This window comes from Pogonomyrmex barbatus, unplaced genomic scaffold (genome assembly GCF_055798465.1).
Source record: "Pogonomyrmex barbatus isolate J1 unplaced genomic scaffold, ASM5579846v1 scaffold10, whole genome shotgun sequence".
NCBI lineage: Eukaryota > Metazoa > Arthropoda > Insecta > Hymenoptera > Formicidae > Pogonomyrmex > Pogonomyrmex barbatus.
The window spans coordinates 7,324,831-7,344,098 of record NW_028297099.1 but is presented as its reverse complement, the minus strand read 5'-3'; the positions used below and the strand labels follow the sequence as shown (position 1 = coordinate 7,344,098).

Sequence of the window (19,268 nt, the reverse complement as noted above, 5' to 3'; positions counted from 1 at the left end):
AACACGCGATAAACTGACCGGCGTCGCCGCTGCGGCCGGGACGATCCCGTCAGATTCCGTTCCACTGGCATGACAACACAAATAATTGTTATTATTGACAGAGTGATAATGTAAGCTTTCGGAATCGACGGCGCGTTTCTGTGCGTACTCGTGGACGCGTTTCGTCGATAAGTGCCGCGACCCAAGCGTCGGCCTCGTCGAGAAACCGTGGAATTTCACGCGGTCTTCATTCAGCAAAGTCGAAATTTTTTCTGTCAAACGCACCGTCACACGAGGATACAGGTTATGTGATGTCCGCGAGCGGAGCGAGTGAGTGAGCGAGCTCGTCCTCCCCCGTGCTCGCCGTTGCTCGAGTGGCGAGTCTCGTCGCAGGATGGGCCAGGGTACGGAGACGTGCGCCGACCGGCCCACCGAGGTCAGCGTCATCAGATTCGTCTCGCGGAATCGCACCATCGAGGAAATCGCACCGAAAAAGGTGAAGTTTACGGTAGAGTCATTGGTCGTCTAGGGTCGATGACCCCCAAGCCAAAACAAATAGAGTAAACTGGAACGATAGTAAAAACTGACTTTTGTTCCAACGAGTTTTGCAGAGTTTCTGATGAATGTTCTCGGTTCAAGCATCTCAAAAAATTTCTCTCATAATTAATTTGCAAAAGTATAATTAACTAATTCCATTTTCTTGTATATATTTTTTATGAAATGCCCAGATCTGAACTGACTTAAATTGGCTTGCCATTAGTCTCAATGACATATTATACTTACAAAATAAAATCTCAGAGTCAGATTTCAGTGGAAATTATTTACGTTTGATAAGATTGATAATAAATATTATATAATCAATATAGAATTTATATTTTTTGATCGCACTTTTGGTGACTGAGTTCATTGAAATTGGAATGTTTTTAATCCATGTTATAAGGTCAACGAAATTTTGTTAATATTTGAATTAATTTTCAATATGCAGGAAGTATATACTTGCAAACAACGAGGTTGTGGTAAGGTGTTTACTAATCAAGATGAATATAAGACACATGAGGCGCTAGAAGCTTTAAAAATTAGATTCATGTGAGTGTGACAAAGATAATATAATTCATCATTTTATTTTTTATTATTAATTGTTATAATAGTTTTATTATAAAATATTTAAATTAAAAATTCTTTTTTTTATTAATTTATGAATTTTTTATAGTTGTCGCGAGCCAGGTTGTGGAGAAGAATTGTCGGATCCAGGTAGTATGTGGCGACATTATCAAGAATGGCACAACAATGAAATAAATGTCTTTGTATGTCCATATACCAATTGCGGATCCTTGCAATCTACTAGTGGTAATCTTGAAGAACATATTGAAAGTTGCCATAGACAACCACCTACACTGCCAATGGAGCCTGAGATCATTTGTTTTGAAGGCCCCGAAAATGCAATAGATGACGAAGTCATGCAAAAGACTGAGGAAGGATGTTATGACAAACTGTCAAATGAAAATTTTGCTATAAAGGAAGAATATGGAAGTAAGGAAGAGAACTGTCCTATTAGAAACGAAACTAAAATTCAAGTGAAGAATGAATTTTGCCATGAGCAGAATAAAATTACAGCAGTTACAAACAGTGAGGAATATTCGAATAATGAATCTTTGAATGGTATTAACAAGTTCTCTAATAATGAAGATTTACTTATTATTAAGGATAATTTCTTACGAAAATATGATACTGGTACACCAAAGTGCGAAGAAATCCTTCAAGTAGAGTGCACACAAGATAAAAATAATGTGGTTTATATAAATAGTGACGTAACCATTACGAAAAACATGAAAAGCGAGATATGCAATTTAAATATGCGAAATCAAGAGCATAGAATAGATTTGGGAAATTTGGAACGAGTCTTTCGGAGTGGTCTAGAGCGTGAGAATTCTATGAAAATCGAGGAAAGTTCGATAGAAACAAACAGCAATTGTTCAGACGACGAAGAGTATACTCCAAAGAAACAACGCATGTCTAGGTATAAACAGGAAACGTATAAATGCGACGTCAATGGTTGCGGAAAGAAGTACAAATACATATCGCACTATCGTCATCATCAAGACAGCCACAAATTAGTCACAAATACACAAATTAATTCTAATATCGGTAAGCAAATGCCAAAGGTGAAACAAGGAAAAGCGTCTACTGTCAGCTTTTTCATGTAAGTAAACATACACTTTTGTTTAATAAATACATTTCAACTTTTTCAAAATTCGAATGTTTAATGTCTAGATGCAAAATGCCTGGATGTGGTGCGCAGGTAAACAACGTAACTGGCCTATGGAAGCATTATCAGGACAATCATGCCAATGCCAAGCCGCCAGTTGTACAGACTACCAAAAGCAATGAAATATTTCAATAAAGCGTCTGTGTACAAAACGATCTTCGTATTATTAAATCTATTGCGGGTAGCATGAATAATAGATAATCGTAATGGACCGATTTCAGAAGCAAGGTACCGGAATGCGAGGTAGAGTTGAATGTCGTACAACATTTCGATTAAATTCACTCCAACAATTCCATCGAGCGACACAAATGGAAAGACTGGCAATGGGAGTAGCTTTTGTTTCGTTAAGAAGACGCTACTGCCCAAACAGAGAAATTTTAAGACTGAATTCAAAGCCAAGCATAATATTAATTTGAACAATTATGCCGGAAGTGGCGACGTCTACAGTGCTACTCATAATAGCTGAAGGAAACTTTTCGGAATTGACTCTAATCTCGCGTGGCAGGTCCTCTCGTTTGCGACACGGAATAGCGAGAAGTCATAATAATTCAGAGTATTTTACAGAGATTATTATCTAGCCAGAATTTTATGCGATTAATCGATCGCTTTAAGCTTGATCGTGTTTGATCTGTAATTGAACGTTGTTAATTATGACCGATAGGCTGTCCTAGTAGCTGTAAGTGACACGGACTTGTAGGCTACTCTGACATCGATCAGAAAATGTCAGTATGTAAGAAAAAATTTATCGAACAGTTTGGTGTACGCTGTGGCGGGATGACTAGCAGCTCAGATTGATAGAAACAGAATTCAAAATCCAAATATATAATATATCATTCTATATAAATATAAATTTTCCTCGTCATTATAAGAGGCTAAATCCGCTGCAGCGACTCGCACTTAACGAGATTTCTGACTCTGTACTGATTTTTACTATTTTATATTATGTCGTTTTTATGTAACTTATATTCCTTCTATATTGATATATATATATATATATATATATAGAATATATATATATATATCGATATTTACTATACCAGTGTATGTACATATACATATACACCCATATACATAGTTGTTTTATATATATATATATATATATATATATATATATATATATATATATACATACAATAGATATATATCATAGTAACGTAAGTATTGTATAGCATTTTTATTTGTATGTCTATATGTTAAAAATAAAGTGCAATATTAGAGACAAAATGTGAATACGTAATCCTATTAAACAATTTACTACAATTTATGTTACAATTTATGTTAAATCATTCAGAATTATAAATTCTATTTAAAGATCATTTAAAGAATATTTAATAGAATAGAATTTATTTTCAATCTTATAGTCAAGAAGAGGACTTGGTTTACAATATAAAATTCTTATCTTCATTCATCCATCTCTCATTCTTTCACTTTTTCACTTTTCTCTAACTTACTCTAATCTCACTAGAAACTTTTTTACATTATTTCTCGTTTCGTTTTCTTAAATACAACGCTATATAATACTCTACAATACAAGACAATACAATTCTATCTTCTTTCCCGTTTTACACCTTACATTTAATATTTATTAATTTATTTATACCTATTACAGTTTATATTATCACAGACCTCGCTTTTCTCTCTACATTCTCTTTTCCTTAAAGAATATTTAATATTTATGTTTTCAATTCTTGATATAACTTTCCGCAATTTTTATATTTGCATCTATATTTGTTTAATCTCTGATTAATTTATTTTTAATTTCATTATGTTTACATAACAATTCAAGAAAGTTGAATTTTTATTTCAATATTATTATTTTTAGAGAAAATAAATGTGCATATTTATTTTTTAAATATGATTATAATCAGTTTAATCATAACTTCAATAACCTAAAAGAAATTGACATTTATTAATCGCTTGTGGAGTGATTAACATCTACTCACATTTATTGCAATTGAAAACGCCATTATTATATTGTGGCTCGAATCGATTCATCTGAAAATAGAAAATCGACCAATCACGTGTCAAAAGTGCCAATTTCTATCTGAAAATCCGATGTTTGATTGGCGCATTTCTTGATGCGCGCGCTTTAATTGGCTGACCTCAAAAAAGGCTACAATTGTCAACAATTGGCAATGGATGTCCAGAAATCACTACTTTGATGGGTAACCGCCTCGATTTAACTTCAGTTGGCAAACGTTATGGACGTAATGATATGTAAAACCGACTTTGTCGAATATGAAACTTCTATAGCTGAGCATAAATCTTTTTAGTTGACACACAATTGTGAGATTGAGAAATAATTTGGGATACGTAGATATCTTCCGTCATCCGTCCAAAATTTTAAAACTGCTTATAAGAAAGAGACAAAGAAAGAGAGAGAGAGAAAGAGAGAGAGAGAGAGAAAGAGGACACACCGTTGACAAAAATGGCGTATCGCGGTGTGAAGGGATCCGATCCATTTGTGTCAAAAACTTCGCGAAATGAGCGCTTCGCGCAAATGTCAAAGCAAGAACAAATCATCCAACAAAAAAAAATGGAGATTCAAGCGAAGATGCAAGAACAAAAAGCAAAGGAAGCTGTGGAGTGCATGAAAAAGTCAAGCTCATCAGCCTCGACTCCAACACCCAGCAAGAGCGCTGGTCCCAAGTAAGTTAAATAAATCTTTTTTTCTGTCATGTTATGTCAGTATCATCTTGATTTCCTAGAGATTTATACCGTAATTTATACATTTGTAATAATTGCTTCAATCACTTGAAGCCATCAAAAATGAAATTCATTTATATGTACAGGGAAGATGATGAGAAGCCTACTATGAATGTATTTGCCAATGATGGTACTTTCCTGGATAGATTTAAAAAGATAACGAATAAGACGACAAGTTCTGGTAAGCAAGAACAGGATAAGGAAGATAAAAGGAAGGACGAGAGAAGTTATGAAAGTGTTAGAGAAAGAGACAGAGAAAGGAAGCGCAGTAGCGACAGGAGTAGAGATTGGGATAGTAGACGCGATCGTAGGAGAAACGATACGCGATGGGGAAGAAGTTTAGATAGGAAGCGCAGTTCGTCGTCGAGTCCATCCCCTACTAGGCGAAGATCGCCGCCTAGTCCAGAGACACGGCATAGCTATGGTCAATCACAGAATGGGCAGCGTGCACAGTTTAATCAGCAGTTTCCAATTCAAAACAATAACCATGTCTCTTCCATCCCGTCCCTCATGTCCCAGCCGGTGCAGATGCAAATAACGAATATACCACCACCAAATATAAGGAACTTGACCCCAAATGTTCCATCTGCGCATATACCAAGGATGCCAGCAGTGTCGAAAAATTTTAGCGATAATTACACTAACATAAATGAGCATTCTAACAACGTGAGAATGCAAATTGCACCGCCGCATATCATACGTCCTCCACCTCCTCTTCCACTCCAGAGCATTCCACCCAACACCAATGTTCCACCGCCAAACATGCAAATATCTCAACCTATACCGATACCTAATCTACCTTCGCCATCAAATGCACAACAGCATATTATACAGAATTCTCAACAGTGCAGTGTACCACCACCAGCGTGCAATGCCAGTTTACAACCTCCAAATATTCCTCCACCTAATATACCACCACCGAATATCTTGCCACCAATGACACAAATGCCACCGACCATGATGCCTATTACGGGCTCGCAAGCCATCGTGGTAACGGTACCAAACGTAGCCAATGTTCCACCTCCAAATGTGATAACATCCATGATAATGTCGGCGCCTCCGCCAGTGCATACCGTCCCGTCAACAATCAATTCGGTTCCACCACCAAACTTGAATATACCACCGCCAAACATCCCGCCTCCCAATGTCATTCCTAATGCAGCACCATCGCGCGGTCTAATATCCAGCGGCTATGCTCTTTCTAATCAGGTACCCATTTCGGTGGGCCCTCCTAATGTACAAATACCACCGCCCGTGAGACCGCCGGCCAATCTGCAAAGTTCCGAACAACAAGGTACAATATCACAGTTAAGAAATGCACTTCTTTTGTGTCACATAGTTGCATAATATTACTTATAAGACACTTTGTTTCATTTATTGCATAATTTAAATGTGGAATATTTTGCTGTAAGATACAGTATTAAAAATTACATGATGAACATGTACAATTATTTTTGTACTAGTAAAATGTATGTATATACATATGTGTATATGTATATACATATTTAGGACATTATTATACAAAGTGTCTGACAAAGGATTCTAAGTGTGTTTAGTAGAGGCTGAGCAGCTGGCACGAATCGTAGCTGACTGTGGGGATGAGATTGAACAAGAAGTACGAGAGAAGAATGCCCAAGATCCTAAATTATGGTAACTACTGTCCTCACTGGTCCTCGTTTTGTATTTCCATTTCCCCGCTCCTCGTTTATAATATAATTAATACTTTTATAATATATATTTAGGACGATAATATTTTATTTTATATTATAGGACATTGTACAAATCTTTCATCATATAATTCTTGATATCTTAGTAATATAAAAAAAATTGAATGTACAATTTCGTTCGGTGTTTGCTTAATGTGAATTGTTGTAAATATGTGCTTGCATTTCGAAATATCGATTGCAAAGAGATTTGTCGATCATAGAAATTTGTCTACATGTTTCTTATATATTTATAAAACAAACTATTTTTAGCTTTGCTAAAGTTATTAATGATGATGTATGCATACTCATATTTTTGACATCTTTTCTTGTAATTACAATAACGTATATATGTTTGACACATATCCCCATTAGCATGGAAAATTGTTTTTTTATAGATTTATTTAATGTTCTATTTTTATTAAAATAATATTTTTTATATATTTTTCAAAAGACATTTGTATGAAACTATAAAAATGTTACAAAAGATATGATCCGCGAAAAATTTCGAGACAAAACGTGCAATTATTTTTAAATTAAATTTTTATATTGTAAACATTTTTTGTAAAATCCTTTATTTTAACTATAATTTAACTATAATTTTAACTATAGTTTTTATATTCTATGTTTTAAGATTTTAATTTTACGTGATGTTATTTTTAATTGAGATCAAAAACAAAAAAAAACATTACAGCATTTTATTGTATATTTCTGAAGTCACAATCACATCTTTTGAAGCATAATTACGTATATTTTTTAAAACTTGTACTTGTTTCTTGTTTTTGATATTTATATATTATGTATTTTGAAACGGCAAACATATGAATACCATGCAATATCAATACGCTCAGTTTCCTCCAGAATCCAAGCAAAATTTTCAATTTTATTCTGCTATTTTTCACTTTACGTCTGTATTAACATTACACTTTTTCTATAAAAGTATTGTATCTATAGGAATACATATTACTAGACAGCGTTTTAAGTATCATTTTAATCAAGGTTTCTACATCAAAAGCAAAGTGCAGCGTATCTGCAGTACAGGGGATTGGTATCAAAATTACGTGCGGAGAAGCCAGACAAGGATAAGAAGAATAGTGGTGCGGAACTTTACTGTCCTGAGGAAGCTCTTAGTGACAATGATGAAGCGGATAAATCTCAGAAATCTCAAACAACTCCACACGGTGAATATAATCATATATACGATTCCAATGCTATTTAATAACAGTTTTATCAATATACATGTTTTATATGCGCCTTTGTTTAACAGATCAGTCAAAGGATGATAACAAGGAAGAACGGAGAAGAAGAAAACGTAGTCGCTGGGGTGATCCAGACAATAAGATTCTCGTTACAGAAACAAATGTATCTTCTGCTAATAACAGATCAGGTACTATGCTTCCTCAACCTGGTATAGCCATACCGGGACAAATTGGGCAACCTGCAGTCATAATACCTTCTCCAACAAAAAGACAACAGACTAAATCAAAGAATCCAATGCTTACCAAGATTTCACGGAATGATCCTGCGCTTATTCATTATGCGAGACAGACTTTTGGTACGTTGGATTTAAGTGAAGAACAATGGAAAAAGGCAGAGGATCATTATAAGGTAGATTATCTTGCAAAATTAATTGTAAAAGCTATACAGATATATATATATATATATATTAAAGTTCACTCTCTCTATTTTTCTAATAAATTTTAAGGGTCAGTTGCCATTTGATATATTATGAAAAATTAAAATATCTGTTTCAGATAAATCTCTTATATCAAAATCTCTTAAGGAAAAGAGAAGAAGTGAAACGTTTGGAAGCACAAGGGAAACATAAATATGAATACGACAGCGATGAAGAGACGGAAGGTGGAACTTGGGAACACAAACTCAGATCTGCAGAAATGGAGGCAACACAGATGTGGGCCGAGGAGTTAACTGCGCAGGCAGAAGGCAAACATCATATTGGCGATTTTCTGCCACCGGATGAGTTGAAAAAATTTATGGAGCAATATAATGCCGTAAAGCAGGGGAAAGAACCCGATTTGAGTGACTATAAAGAATATAAGTTAAAGGAAGATAACATAGGTATGTTTAATAAAAATAAAAACTATTTTCTCTCTTACCTACTTACCTAACAATAATTATGCAAAATGTGACATTCGTGAATTAAATATTGTTAATATATTATTTTTATATTATTAAATGTTTCAAATAATTTTAAAAATAAACTTTTTATTTTGATTAAGGAGTAGCGGTAAAATCTTTAAATTGAATATTTTCAGTCAAATATTGACAAAATTAAAGTCATTTTTATTGTTTTATTGGAAATTATTTAAATTAGACAATCTTATAATGTTTCTTTACTTTACAGGATTTCAGATGTTACAAAAGCTTGGATGGAGCGAAGGACAAGGGCTGGGTAGTGAGGGTAGCGGTCGTATTGAACCAATCAATAAGTAATACTATTTTTATATAACAGTATTATATATTACTTTAATGTTGTTTCCGGTGCACCAAACATATTAAATATTTTTAATCTTTTAATTGATAAATATTTCTAGAGCAACAAATAGACTCGATAGTGCAGGTTTAGGTTCTGAAAGACCAGACGGAGTATCTAGAGATGATGATGAATTTGACGCATATAGAAAACGAATGATGCTTGCTTATAGATTTAGGCCTAATCCATTAGTAAGTATTATAATAAGATAAAAAAAAACGTCAACTTGCAGATATTTAAAGATCTGTTCCAATTATTACGTTTTTTTTTTTTTTTTTTTCAGAATAATCCGAGGCGACCTTATTATTAAGAACCAAGATACATCATCAATTAATTAGTATTCCTTTTATTACTAATGTAGATTGCCTTTATTTTGTATATTTGAAATTGTATATTTCATTTTAAAATATATCTCTTATAAAATTTCTGCTTTTTCTCTAAGCAAAATTTTTTAGGAGAAAGCGCTCTAACAAAGTTTGAACTTTAAAAAGTTCAAATAGTAAAAAGACATGTAGATATCACGATTCTATGAATATAAATTTTATTTTAATTCGTAATTTTTGTGTATTATAATGTAAAAAAAAGTTGCGTGTTATCTCTTTAATAGTTTCTTTAGTAAATATATAAAAAAATCAACTTTTTTTGCAAAAATTTCATTACGCAAACATTATTCATAAAGCTTGTGATTTTTTAAGTTCTTTATTAAAAATCTGCGATATCTAATCTCGCACATCTATAAAAATATTTATCTATATTTATATCAGCAATATCTATATAATACAAAGGATATCTGTATAGATATCTGTATGTTTCAATATTTTGATATTTTGATATTTTGATCAAGACTCGCAACAAATAAGATTATTAAAAACAACAAAACAAAAACAAAAAAACAAAAAAAAACAAATGCGCAAACATTCTTGTGACGTCCACGCAAACGTATTATCACTAATGAAATTTTTTTAATTTAAGCAAGCTTATATTTGTACTCACATGATTGGATTGATTTCTAAGTTTAATATAGCATTTTATTTCCAACTTCAAGATTGTACTTTTTGTTCGTATTCACGATATCAATATCGTGAAAGTATTCATATATAATTTTTATCGACAAGATCTTTGAAAGTACCTATTAACATATTTCTGTAACGACTATCATTTTGTAATCTGTCTTCGAGCATTTTTTTTTCGTACGTATTTTTTATTTCTACGCCATCACTGGTAAATATATGCAAGGTATAAGTAGCCATTCCCGCTGCATATTTGCCGAATCTGGTAAAATGTTCGGATAACGCTTCGTGAGGAAAGAGAACGTTAGGATCGTAACCGGCTCTTTCGAGGCACTTGGATAGGGTTTCGTAATATTCGTGTATCAGCTGATCATAATATTTACTTCTCATTTCTTGTGTGCAGCAGCAAAAGAGTATATAAAGTATATCTAAAACGGGAGATGCGTAACGACATAATTGAAGATCTATAAAACGCAAGTCGCATGGATTATTTTCCTGAAACGGAACAGACAAGTTATGCATATATGAATGTATACGTACGCATGTTAATTTAACGCAAGTTTTAGAATATCTATGATCATCTCATTGACAAAATATCTAACGATACATACTTTGTCGTATTTGAAGAGCATATTGTTAGTCCAAGCATCACCGTGATTTACAACGGCGTATGGTTCAGCAGCACTTCCATCGACTGAATCTATCATGTTCTCTCTCATATTCTCTGCAAATCGTTGATATCGTTCAGAATAATGCTTGTCTTCGATTGCCAAAGCCTATGCGTATAATAAAAAAAAAAAAAAAAGAAAAATTTTTTTAAATTCGATGGCGTACTTTTAAAAATAATGAAATACAAAAATACAAAGTACCTTTATTACGTTTACGACGATGTGACGTATGCTTGTAACAGCATTGGAAATTTCATTTGTATTTGTTTCTTTAAGAAATACGTGTTCCTTCATCCGCCTTAATTTTTCGAAGCTCGTCGGATCCGCGGAACGCGTAATGAAGCTGCACGCGTGAAATTCACCTAGACATCTCAACGCCAGGCTGGCATGTGGATAATCCATGATTTTTGACTTGGCCATCACGAAACCTTGGGGCGCCAAATTCTCTAACATCAGCATCTATGAGAAATTATTATCCGTTCGTGCACGCGTCTCATCGCTTTAGTGTAATCTTTAGAAAAAATACAAATCTAATCTTACATAAATCATACTGTACGAGAGACACACTTGAAAGCTTATCACGTTGCGAGATAAACAGAGGACGATAATCTTAATGTTGTCAAATCATGTCATCTTACGAGTCGGTTATTCGCGGTTGAATAAGAGTTTCCTCCTTATGCATGCATGCATGCATACATGCATGCGCATAAATGCATAAATGTAATATAAATACGAAACTCTTCGTCGTAAAAAAGTAAATCGCGGGGTGATTTGTGCGGGAGTCGCTTTTCTCGTCTGATAAGGCGTTATCGCGGGAAAAATAATTATTACTAAGCTATCTAAAATATTACGGTGTATGTACATATTGTGCAAGATAAGATAAGAATGTATCTCTTATTAGGAGGTAATTACGTTAGCTTAATTTTTTTTTTCTCGTCCCGCACGCGCAGAAATTCTTTCTTCGTCAAAATGTCAGAGATATTACGTATGCGCGATGTTACGTACTAAACAAGAATCGAGCCTTTGAAGACGAGTACACAGTGTACTTTCGCGAGCCGTCTAATTATCGGACACTCTGCTCTCTATGAACCTCTACCGCGTGATTAGCACTGATTATATCTACCTTTACTACTAAACGGAGCGGGGAAAAGATTTCAAAAATTGCGGAAGGTATAGCAGTGATTGTGGATTACTGGCCGTTACCTTATGTAAACCTCGAATACGATGCAGCTTTCGAATCAGCACATTTGATTCCCAAATTTTGCCCTCCCCCCTCCCTCGTGCTCTGCCGCACTTCCATTCTCCGGTTTGCAAAATTATGGCAATTTTGGAAATTTGTCAGTTTGGAAATCTCGATTTCGAAAGCCTTAAATCGATCGAGTACGCGCGTTCTCTTGGGGAGAGAGAGAGCTTGCGTTCCGCCGAGAGAACGTTTGATTAAATTTTCAAAACTGATAATTTTGCAAATTTTGGGAACAAAGCCGCGATAGAGAGGAAATCTCTTGCGTTAATGCTCGAACGCAGATTGGCCATTAGTGAAAATATTGCGTAATGCAAAGGTTAACCGGACCTTATGTCTCACTTGATAATCTTTAAACCAGTTTATTATGCACGCGCGTGCGCGCGCGCGCGCGCGCACTCGCGCGTGTGTCATTATAAATCGACATTTCACTTCGCGACATGATGCCCGCATTTTATTTACACGTTTATAAATCTCGTCGGGCCAATTTAGCCAACGCAGAGGTGAGACGGTATTGTCCTCGGGACGTGCGAAGGGTGGGCGGTCCGAACGAACGGCTTCGAACGAAATGGACAAAAAAAAAAAGAAAAAAGAAAAGAGGAAAAAGAAGAAACAAATAAATCGACGTTCGGAACTTCGAAGCGTGCATTCGAAGCGATATCGTTCCTCGAATTGCACGCGAATAATTCGAATAAATTCCTCACTTCCTTAGAGAGGCCGGATTATCTGTCGATTTTCATCTCTCTCGCGGCCTCATTACGGCGGCCGCGCTATATTCGCGCGGCGAGAAACGAGATTATGTAAAGGCAACGTACGGACGTATTTTACATACGCGATTACATGGCCCCGCGTACGCGTACGTTTATTGCTTCATCGGCATCGATCGCGATTCGGCGAACCGCAGGGATTACCTCCTTTCCGGACTCGTCGTAAGCGTCGCACAGGGCGGGAAAGCGCTCCAAGACCTCGCCGTGTTCCCTCATCGTCCTTTCGAAGATCGGCAGGATCTCCTGATAGAAGAACATCTCGCGCTGGAACATCCTCGTGACGCTGCTGTTGGTCAGCACCTCGTCGGAATAAGTCCGCGTCGTCTTTAGGATCAGGTCGATTTTCTTGGCCTCGCCTTGGTTCTCGGTGCCCTCGATCGTGACGCGATAGACGAGACTGACGTAATTGTCGCCCTTATTCGTCGCCTCGATCACGCGAAATTTCGGATCTGTCAGCCCGATGGTTTTTACGTATGTACGCAAATAGGCGTTCAGTCGCTCGTCCGACACGGTTCTCTCGCCCGGGTCTCCCATCTTTCTTTCTTCCTGTTAATACCTTTTTATCTCGCGCGGATCTTTAGTCCGTTCCTTACGACGGACGGGTCGGCAATAATCTTGCGTGATCTAATGTATTAACAAGTATCGCTCGTCGTGAGCGAAATCGTACGTGGTGGTTCTGCGGTAAACGCGACGGCTTGCCGCTGCTCCTCGACGATAAGGAAGTGTTTACTGGGACGAACGTCGAAAAGCATCGCTTATATTATATCGCTTTCGTTATCGCGTTTCTGGTTTATAAATCGCTATAGGCGAACTATCATCATCATTACGAAATGCATACGCATGATTACTCTCGAGATCTAACTCATCGAAAAAAAAGTTCTGCACATCTTCCCGTGCACATCTTCCACAATTCTCTCTTCCTCTTCCTTCCTCCTCCCCCTCTTTTTTTTTCTTTCTTTCTCTCCACCTCTCTCGGGGTTTATCTGAAGTAAAATATAGAACGGCGGTGATGTATTATAAATTATAAGTTTTATATATATATATATATTCTTGACATTCTTTACCTATTAAAGAGGTTGTTCACCTTTAACGTTTACCTAGAACGAAAGGCGCTCAGTACAGTCGTGTCGCTTATCTGTCGGTTATTTTTACACGAAACGCGCAAGAGAGAAAGGAAGGAAAAGAGAGGAGTGTGAGGCGTGGCGAGAGATACTGACCACCATTTCTCCAATTAAAGTGCCTTCGCCCGTTTCCAGTTGAGAAACGGTATTTCCTACGATAGTGCCTACTTGAGTCTACTTGAGTCTACTATATACTGCCTTTCAAGTATATACATTCGACTTGTGATGTACAATTACACGCTTTTATAAAAGCAGCTATTTGTTTTTCCTCGCACCGACCGATTCATCCGTGTTGATCTGTGCATAGACGCATTAACACCTTGAGAAATGAACATTCTACAAGATGTTTCATACCTTTCAAAAAGTAACAGCATAAATTATTATACTAATTATCCTTCGGTACGAATACCACAGTATTGTTTTTAAAGATGATAAAGAAACGTAAGCGTTTAAAAAAAAAAGAATTGTCATATCACTTTATAATATGACGGTAATTTTTACACGACCTTGGCACAGTCAATTGGAGAATAATTTTTTAAATAAAAACACTCTCCTCCTCTGAATCATACAAGATTATAAAAACTGTGTTTTTATTATCTTTGTCTTATGATCTTTGTCAGTTTCAAGTACATCGATTAAAGTGCGATACTTGTATGTAAAATCTTTACGTGTGAATATATGTATATAGCTTTATTATACATATAATTTACTCATTTACACACATACACACACACACACACACACACACACACACACACACACGAATGCGAATTGCTCCCAAAATCTTAATTGTCGGCACAGATCACGTATATAGTCCTTAATGGTCCTGTGAACAATTCGATTCGCTCGGCCTACTCCGGCCGAATAAAAACGCGAGGCGCGATCGTGCACCTGTAAGATAAGAGGAGAAATCCTCAAGAAAGAAATCCTTGATTTAAATAAAAACAGAAAGTTGCAAACTTGCGGAGGACGTCGGGTTTTGTCAAAATTAAGCGGAAGCGGTGATTGGCGCGCGCGCGCGCGCGCGCGCACGCGTTTCCACAGACGATTGGAAATCGGTCAATCGGAGGAACAATCGGTACCTTATCCAACAGAGTTGGCAAAGATCTTTACGTTTCAGTGCGGCAGCGCGATCTCGTACACGGCGACCCTATACAATTTACGGACCTACCAACTTGTATTAGCTGCTTGCGTAATCGTGACTTTCATACGTTGCACTTTCGTTTTCGAAAGTGTGATGTAATCGCTATTTAGATAGAGGAATCCGGCAGAACAAAAAAAAAAAAAGGAGGAAAGAAGAAAATTATCCGCCTCGCGGAAGCATCCGAAAAGTCTCCACGGCATCAGCGAGAAGTTGGCAGGACAATTGTGGAAAAGCCGCTTGTTGAAAGACCAGTCTTACTGGGCCTTACTGGGAACGTGTCGTTACCAACGAGACGGTGGCCCTGTCCCGCACGATCATTTTCTTTTTTTTTTTTCAACAGGTGCGAGGTCATTCGTCGTGAGAATATTCCTGTTCGTTTGTTTCTCGCAGCTGAGCCACCTTATAATTTTCGTAATTTTCTTTTTTCTCTATGACATTTCATTATTCCGGATAGTCAAATCTGTCGAGAGCAGATTTTGTAAAATGTCCGCTGAAAACTTCCTCGATAAAATGCCAACAGAAATGTAACAGAATTTATTAATGGAATACGATGACACGTTTACTGAAACAGATTTATAGAAATCGAATGAAATTTAGCCGAAACGCTATTTTGCAATCATTCGAATGATACATTTTATTTAAATGATTACAAAATGGCAGCTTCTGTTCGGTTTCTTGTAAATCTGCTTCAGTAAATGCACCATCGTACTTTATTAATAGATCCTGTTATATTTCTGCTGACATTTTGCCAGTGAAATTTCTGCTGGCAATCATTTAATGATAAATTTCATTTATAAGTAAGATTTCAAAACAGCAGATTCTGCTCATTTTCCGCTGGCAATCTGTCGTCATATTATGACAGCAGGCTCAGCTGACAGAACATTAGCTTCTTACGAACGCAGTTGATGTCATTTGATGAATTTGCAGCAATATTCTATTTAAATTTATAACCGAAGAAAAGTATTAACAACTGAAGAAATAGCATCTTGATTTATTAAAGTATATATTATAAAGTAACAAGAAAATTTTAAGAAAAAAATATAGCAATATTAATCATCTATGTATGATAAAATAGAGGAAGAAAATAATAATATAAAATACATTTATTAGTAAAAAGACATATTATTAACATAAAAAAATGTCATAGTGTACCTGATTATGATTGATTTCAGAAAAATATTTAAACCGAAAAAGTATAACGTTGTAACCCATTACATGAAGTCTGTATAATTAAATATTATAGTTATTCTGAAATTTCACAACTACTACTTTAATAGTTACATAAATGAAAAATAAATAATGTTAATATCCATTTATTGCGACTAAACTTTTATAATATTATATTTCCTTTTTTATTATTTTATAAAATTATTTGCGAATATTTAAATCTCAATCCATCCGCACCGTATCAGAATGATAATTCTCACTGTAATACACTCGTCTGTTTCATTTTAAATGCAAGAAGAACATAACCCGCTTGCAGAAAAAAGGCTTAATATCATCTTTATATACATATGTATCCTTAATTTAATCTTGCATCAGTTATCTCATTAATTTCTCAGCGTTAACTTGTAGCGCTTGTTCGCCGTTCATTGTTCGTGTAAATAGCGCCATTGGAAAAAAAAAAAAAAAGGAAAAAGAATGGCGGGTTCGCGATCCCTATAATTTACTCGTTTCCCAGCGCCGTTACCTCACAGTCCGCTCGACTGTTTATCTCGCACGCGACGCCGACGACGACGTTGTTCCTGATTTGATTTCGATTGCAGGACGATCCTCCGTCTTTTCTCGTCTGTCTCAATCCGCGGGGCCGTTGACACGTTCGCGGTGCGTTGAGGAGGTGCGACATGTCCTGTCCGGACGCGAGCGGATCCCTCCCGGGAGGAGGGGGGGGGGGGGGGACAACGAGGGGGGTAGGAAGGAGGGGGGAGGGACCCGGTTTTTTTCTATCGATCCCGATTGCCCAACGATCGAGAGGCACATAATAATCGCGGAGATTGTATCATAGCGGGCCGGGATATTTCAAGGCGATACAAACGCCGCTCTCCGAGTCAAGTCGCGGCGGCGCGAGTCCGCCGCGATTCGGCCTTACTCCAGTATCCTCGGTGTAATAAACGAACGAGACTTTGCCCGCGGCGGTCTCGAACCCGCGTCTCGCCCGTTCCTCCGCTTCTTACGATCCCGCGCCCGCCCGGGCGCGAATAAACGCCGTCGCCGCAAACCGGTCGGATCGATCGCCAAGTCAAGACAATTAGCACTCATGGTTTTCTAACGTTTCTTTTCTTTTCCCTTCTTCTTTTTTATTTCGTTCTTAGGAGAATGTCTCCTCCGCTAGATTCTGCCTTGTCTCTCTCTCTCTCTCTCTCTTCGTAATTCACTCTTTGGCGCCCCTCTCTCTCTCTCTCTCTAACTTTTTGTTTCCTTCACACTTTCCCTCGTTATCTTCACCTTGCGGCACGATCTTCGGAATTCCGATACGTTCGATACGCATTGTCGATCGCGGGATTATTTGTTGTCGGCCATGGAAATGTTTTCCCCCTCTTCATCAACCCCCGCATGATTTTTCATTTGCGTCAGACTAGTCGCGGCTAGTCATCGTCTGTGCCATGCCTATGTGAATCTAGATCACAGACTACGGCGCACTTATTATTTAGTTTATGAGTGATGTAATAGGCAAACAGGACGGTGTGTACTTGAAATCGCAAATGTAATCGGCTTCTTACATCTATTATGCATTTTATCATATTATTGAAAGAAATCTTATGATAATTCGCAGATTCATGGCGAGGAGAAGGTCAGATATGATTGTTATATTATACGAGATTATTGCGGAATGTGTTGATCGAGGAAATAGCGATTTTTGGAAAAATCTCATCTATAGAGTCAATCTTCAATTTTAATTTTTGTAGTAAGCAGAATGGAATATGGAATTAAAAATAGGGTAATTATCAAGAATACGCGTTCAGATAAGCTTAGCATTTACATGTAGCGTATGAAAGATACATCATAAGTCGAAAATATTCTCGTTTCTCAATCTCTACGTATATTACAGAATTGCATTGATATTTGCTAGATGTCCTAAGAACCACGACGTGTCACGACGAAGAAAGCTCAGAGACAACTGTGTCTTGTATAATACGAGATTGCAGACTATTGTATTGAGATCGAAGGCATTTCTAGAAAATCTAATCTCTGGAGTTGAGAAATCTTTGATCTTAAGTTTCATTGGAAATAAAATTGGAGTATTATTACGAAATATTATTCAGATGGTAGATTAATTTATACATCCAGCATTTAGCATTGAATTTCTGAAAATACACCATAAGTTGAAAATATTCTCGTATTTATCGATTTCTATGTATCATAGAATGATATTCATAAGTGGATATCTGCTTCATAAGTGTTCTAAGAATAATATATCAAGAAAGCTGAAAGACGATTGGTCTTGTATAATACGAGATTACATGAGATCGGAAGAATGCGGTGTTTCTAACAGAAAATCTCATTTATAAAGTTAATAGATCCTCGATTTTAATCTTTGGAAATAAAATTAGAGTATTATTAAGAAAAACTATTCAGATTGGTAGATATATTAATTTATACATCCAGCATTTACCATTGGATTTTTAAAAATATATCATGAGTTGAAAATATTCTCGTACTTATTGATCTCTATGTATATTGTAGAATGATATCATTGATATCTGCTTCATAGGTGTTCTGAGAATAATGTGTCACGACGAAGAAAGCTCAGAGACGATTGGTCTCTTGTATAATACGAGATTACAGGTTGTACTGTGAGATCGAAGGCGCGCGTTTCTAATAGAAAATCTCGTTTATCGAGTTGGCAGACCTTCAATTTTAATCTTTATTAGAAATTAAAGTATTATTAAGAAAAGCTTAAATTTAAATGAATTCAACATTTTTACATATAGATTCGATGTCAAATTTTCAAAAATATACTACAAATAAAGAATATACTATATCACGTTTTTTGATTTTTATGTACGTTGTAGAATTATTTAATTGTTACATTTACTCTGATAAATACTGTACAAATAAAACAACGAGAAAAGAAACTTAGAAGCGGTTGGATCCGCAATATTGAAATTGTATAACTCAAAATTGCAATGACCCAAAGAAAGAGGGCTTCTTCGAAAAAGATTTCATGGT

The 19,268-nt window shown here is 36.1% G+C and overlaps 3 protein-coding genes across 7 annotated transcripts; 2 read left to right on the top strand and 1 right to left on the bottom strand.

Annotated features, from left to right (window-relative positions):
• The first annotated feature begins 4 nt into the window (after positions 1-4).
• Positions 5-2,397, top strand: LOC105429746 (uncharacterized). Its single transcript, XM_011642910.3, has 4 exons — positions 5-475; positions 965-1,065; positions 1,190-2,179; positions 2,251-2,397. Exons 1-4 carry the CDS (start codon positions 374-376, stop codon positions 2,378-2,380), a joined length of 1,323 nt encoding a protein of 440 aa, XP_011641212.2. The 5' UTR covers positions 5-373; the 3' UTR covers positions 2,381-2,397.
• A 2,015-nt stretch (positions 2,398-4,412) lies between these two features.
• On the top strand, positions 4,413-19,087 carry LOC105429774 (uncharacterized). Of its 5 annotated transcripts, none has more exons than XR_016137909.1 (10): positions 4,413-4,894; positions 5,038-6,245; positions 6,499-6,601; positions 7,654-7,835; positions 7,922-8,262; positions 8,409-8,733; positions 9,020-9,104; positions 9,210-9,339; positions 17,872-18,036; positions 18,811-19,087. XR_016137909.1 is itself a non-coding variant. In XM_089070600.1 (9 exons), exons 1-9 carry the CDS (start codon positions 4,674-4,676, stop codon positions 17,935-17,937), a joined length of 2,661 nt encoding a protein of 886 aa, XP_088926726.1. In that variant the 5' UTR covers positions 4,413-4,673; the 3' UTR covers positions 17,938-19,087. The 5 variants fall into 5 exon arrangements, 2 of the variants coding, with proteins under 2 accessions (XP_088926726.1, XP_088926728.1); XR_016137908.1 differs by having other exon boundaries at positions 18,169-19,087; XR_016137907.1 differs by having other exon boundaries at positions 18,148-19,087.
• Positions 9,114-13,793, bottom strand: LOC105429745 (uncharacterized). The gene is made up of 4 exons (XM_011642909.3): positions 12,978-13,793; positions 11,028-11,285; positions 10,770-10,934; positions 9,114-10,653 (listed from the first exon to the last, which is right to left on the bottom strand). Exons 1-4 carry the CDS (start codon positions 13,365-13,367, stop codon positions 10,240-10,242), a joined length of 1,227 nt encoding a protein of 408 aa, XP_011641211.2. The 5' UTR covers positions 13,368-13,793; the 3' UTR covers positions 9,114-10,239.
• Positions 19,088-19,268: the final 181 nt, after the last annotated feature.

What these genes read in the sequence shown, in the direction of transcription:
- LOC105429746 (XM_011642910.3), top strand. Translation starts at nt 374, where the DNA reads ATGGGCCAGGGTACGGAGACGTGCGCCGACCGGCCCACCGAGGTCAGC. An exon ending in AGGAAATCGCACCGAAAAAG is followed by an intron (nt 476 to 964) that starts GTGAAGTTTACG and finishes TTCAATATGCAG; the next exon opens with GAAGTATATACTTGCAAACA. An exon ending in GCTTTAAAAATTAGATTCAT is followed by an intron (nt 1,066 to 1,189) that starts GTGAGTGTGACA and finishes AATTTTTTATAG; the next exon opens with TTGTCGCGAGCCAGGTTGTG.
- LOC105429774 (XM_089070600.1), top strand. Translation starts at nt 4,674, where the DNA reads ATGGCGTATCGCGGTGTGAAGGGATCCGATCCATTTGTGTCAAAAACT. An exon ending in AGCAAGAGCGCTGGTCCCAA is followed by an intron (nt 4,895 to 5,037) that starts GTAAGTTAAATA and finishes TTATATGTACAG; the next exon opens with GGAAGATGATGAGAAGCCTA. An exon ending in GTTAAAGGAAGATAACATAG is followed by an intron (nt 8,734 to 9,019) that starts GTATGTTTAATA and finishes TTTACTTTACAG; the next exon opens with GATTTCAGATGTTACAAAAG.
- LOC105429745 (XM_011642909.3), bottom strand. Translation starts at nt 13,367, where the DNA reads ATGGGAGACCCGGGCGAGAGAACCGTGTCGGACGAGCGACTGAACGCC. An exon ending in ACGACGAGTCCGGAAAGGAG is followed by an intron (nt 11,286 to 12,977) that starts GTAATCCCTGCG and finishes AATTTCTCATAG; the next exon opens with ATGCTGATGTTAGAGAATTT. An exon ending in TGCTCTTCAAATACGACAAA is followed by an intron (nt 10,654 to 10,769) that starts GTATGTATCGTT and finishes GTTCCGTTTCAG; the next exon opens with GAAAATAATCCATGCGACTT.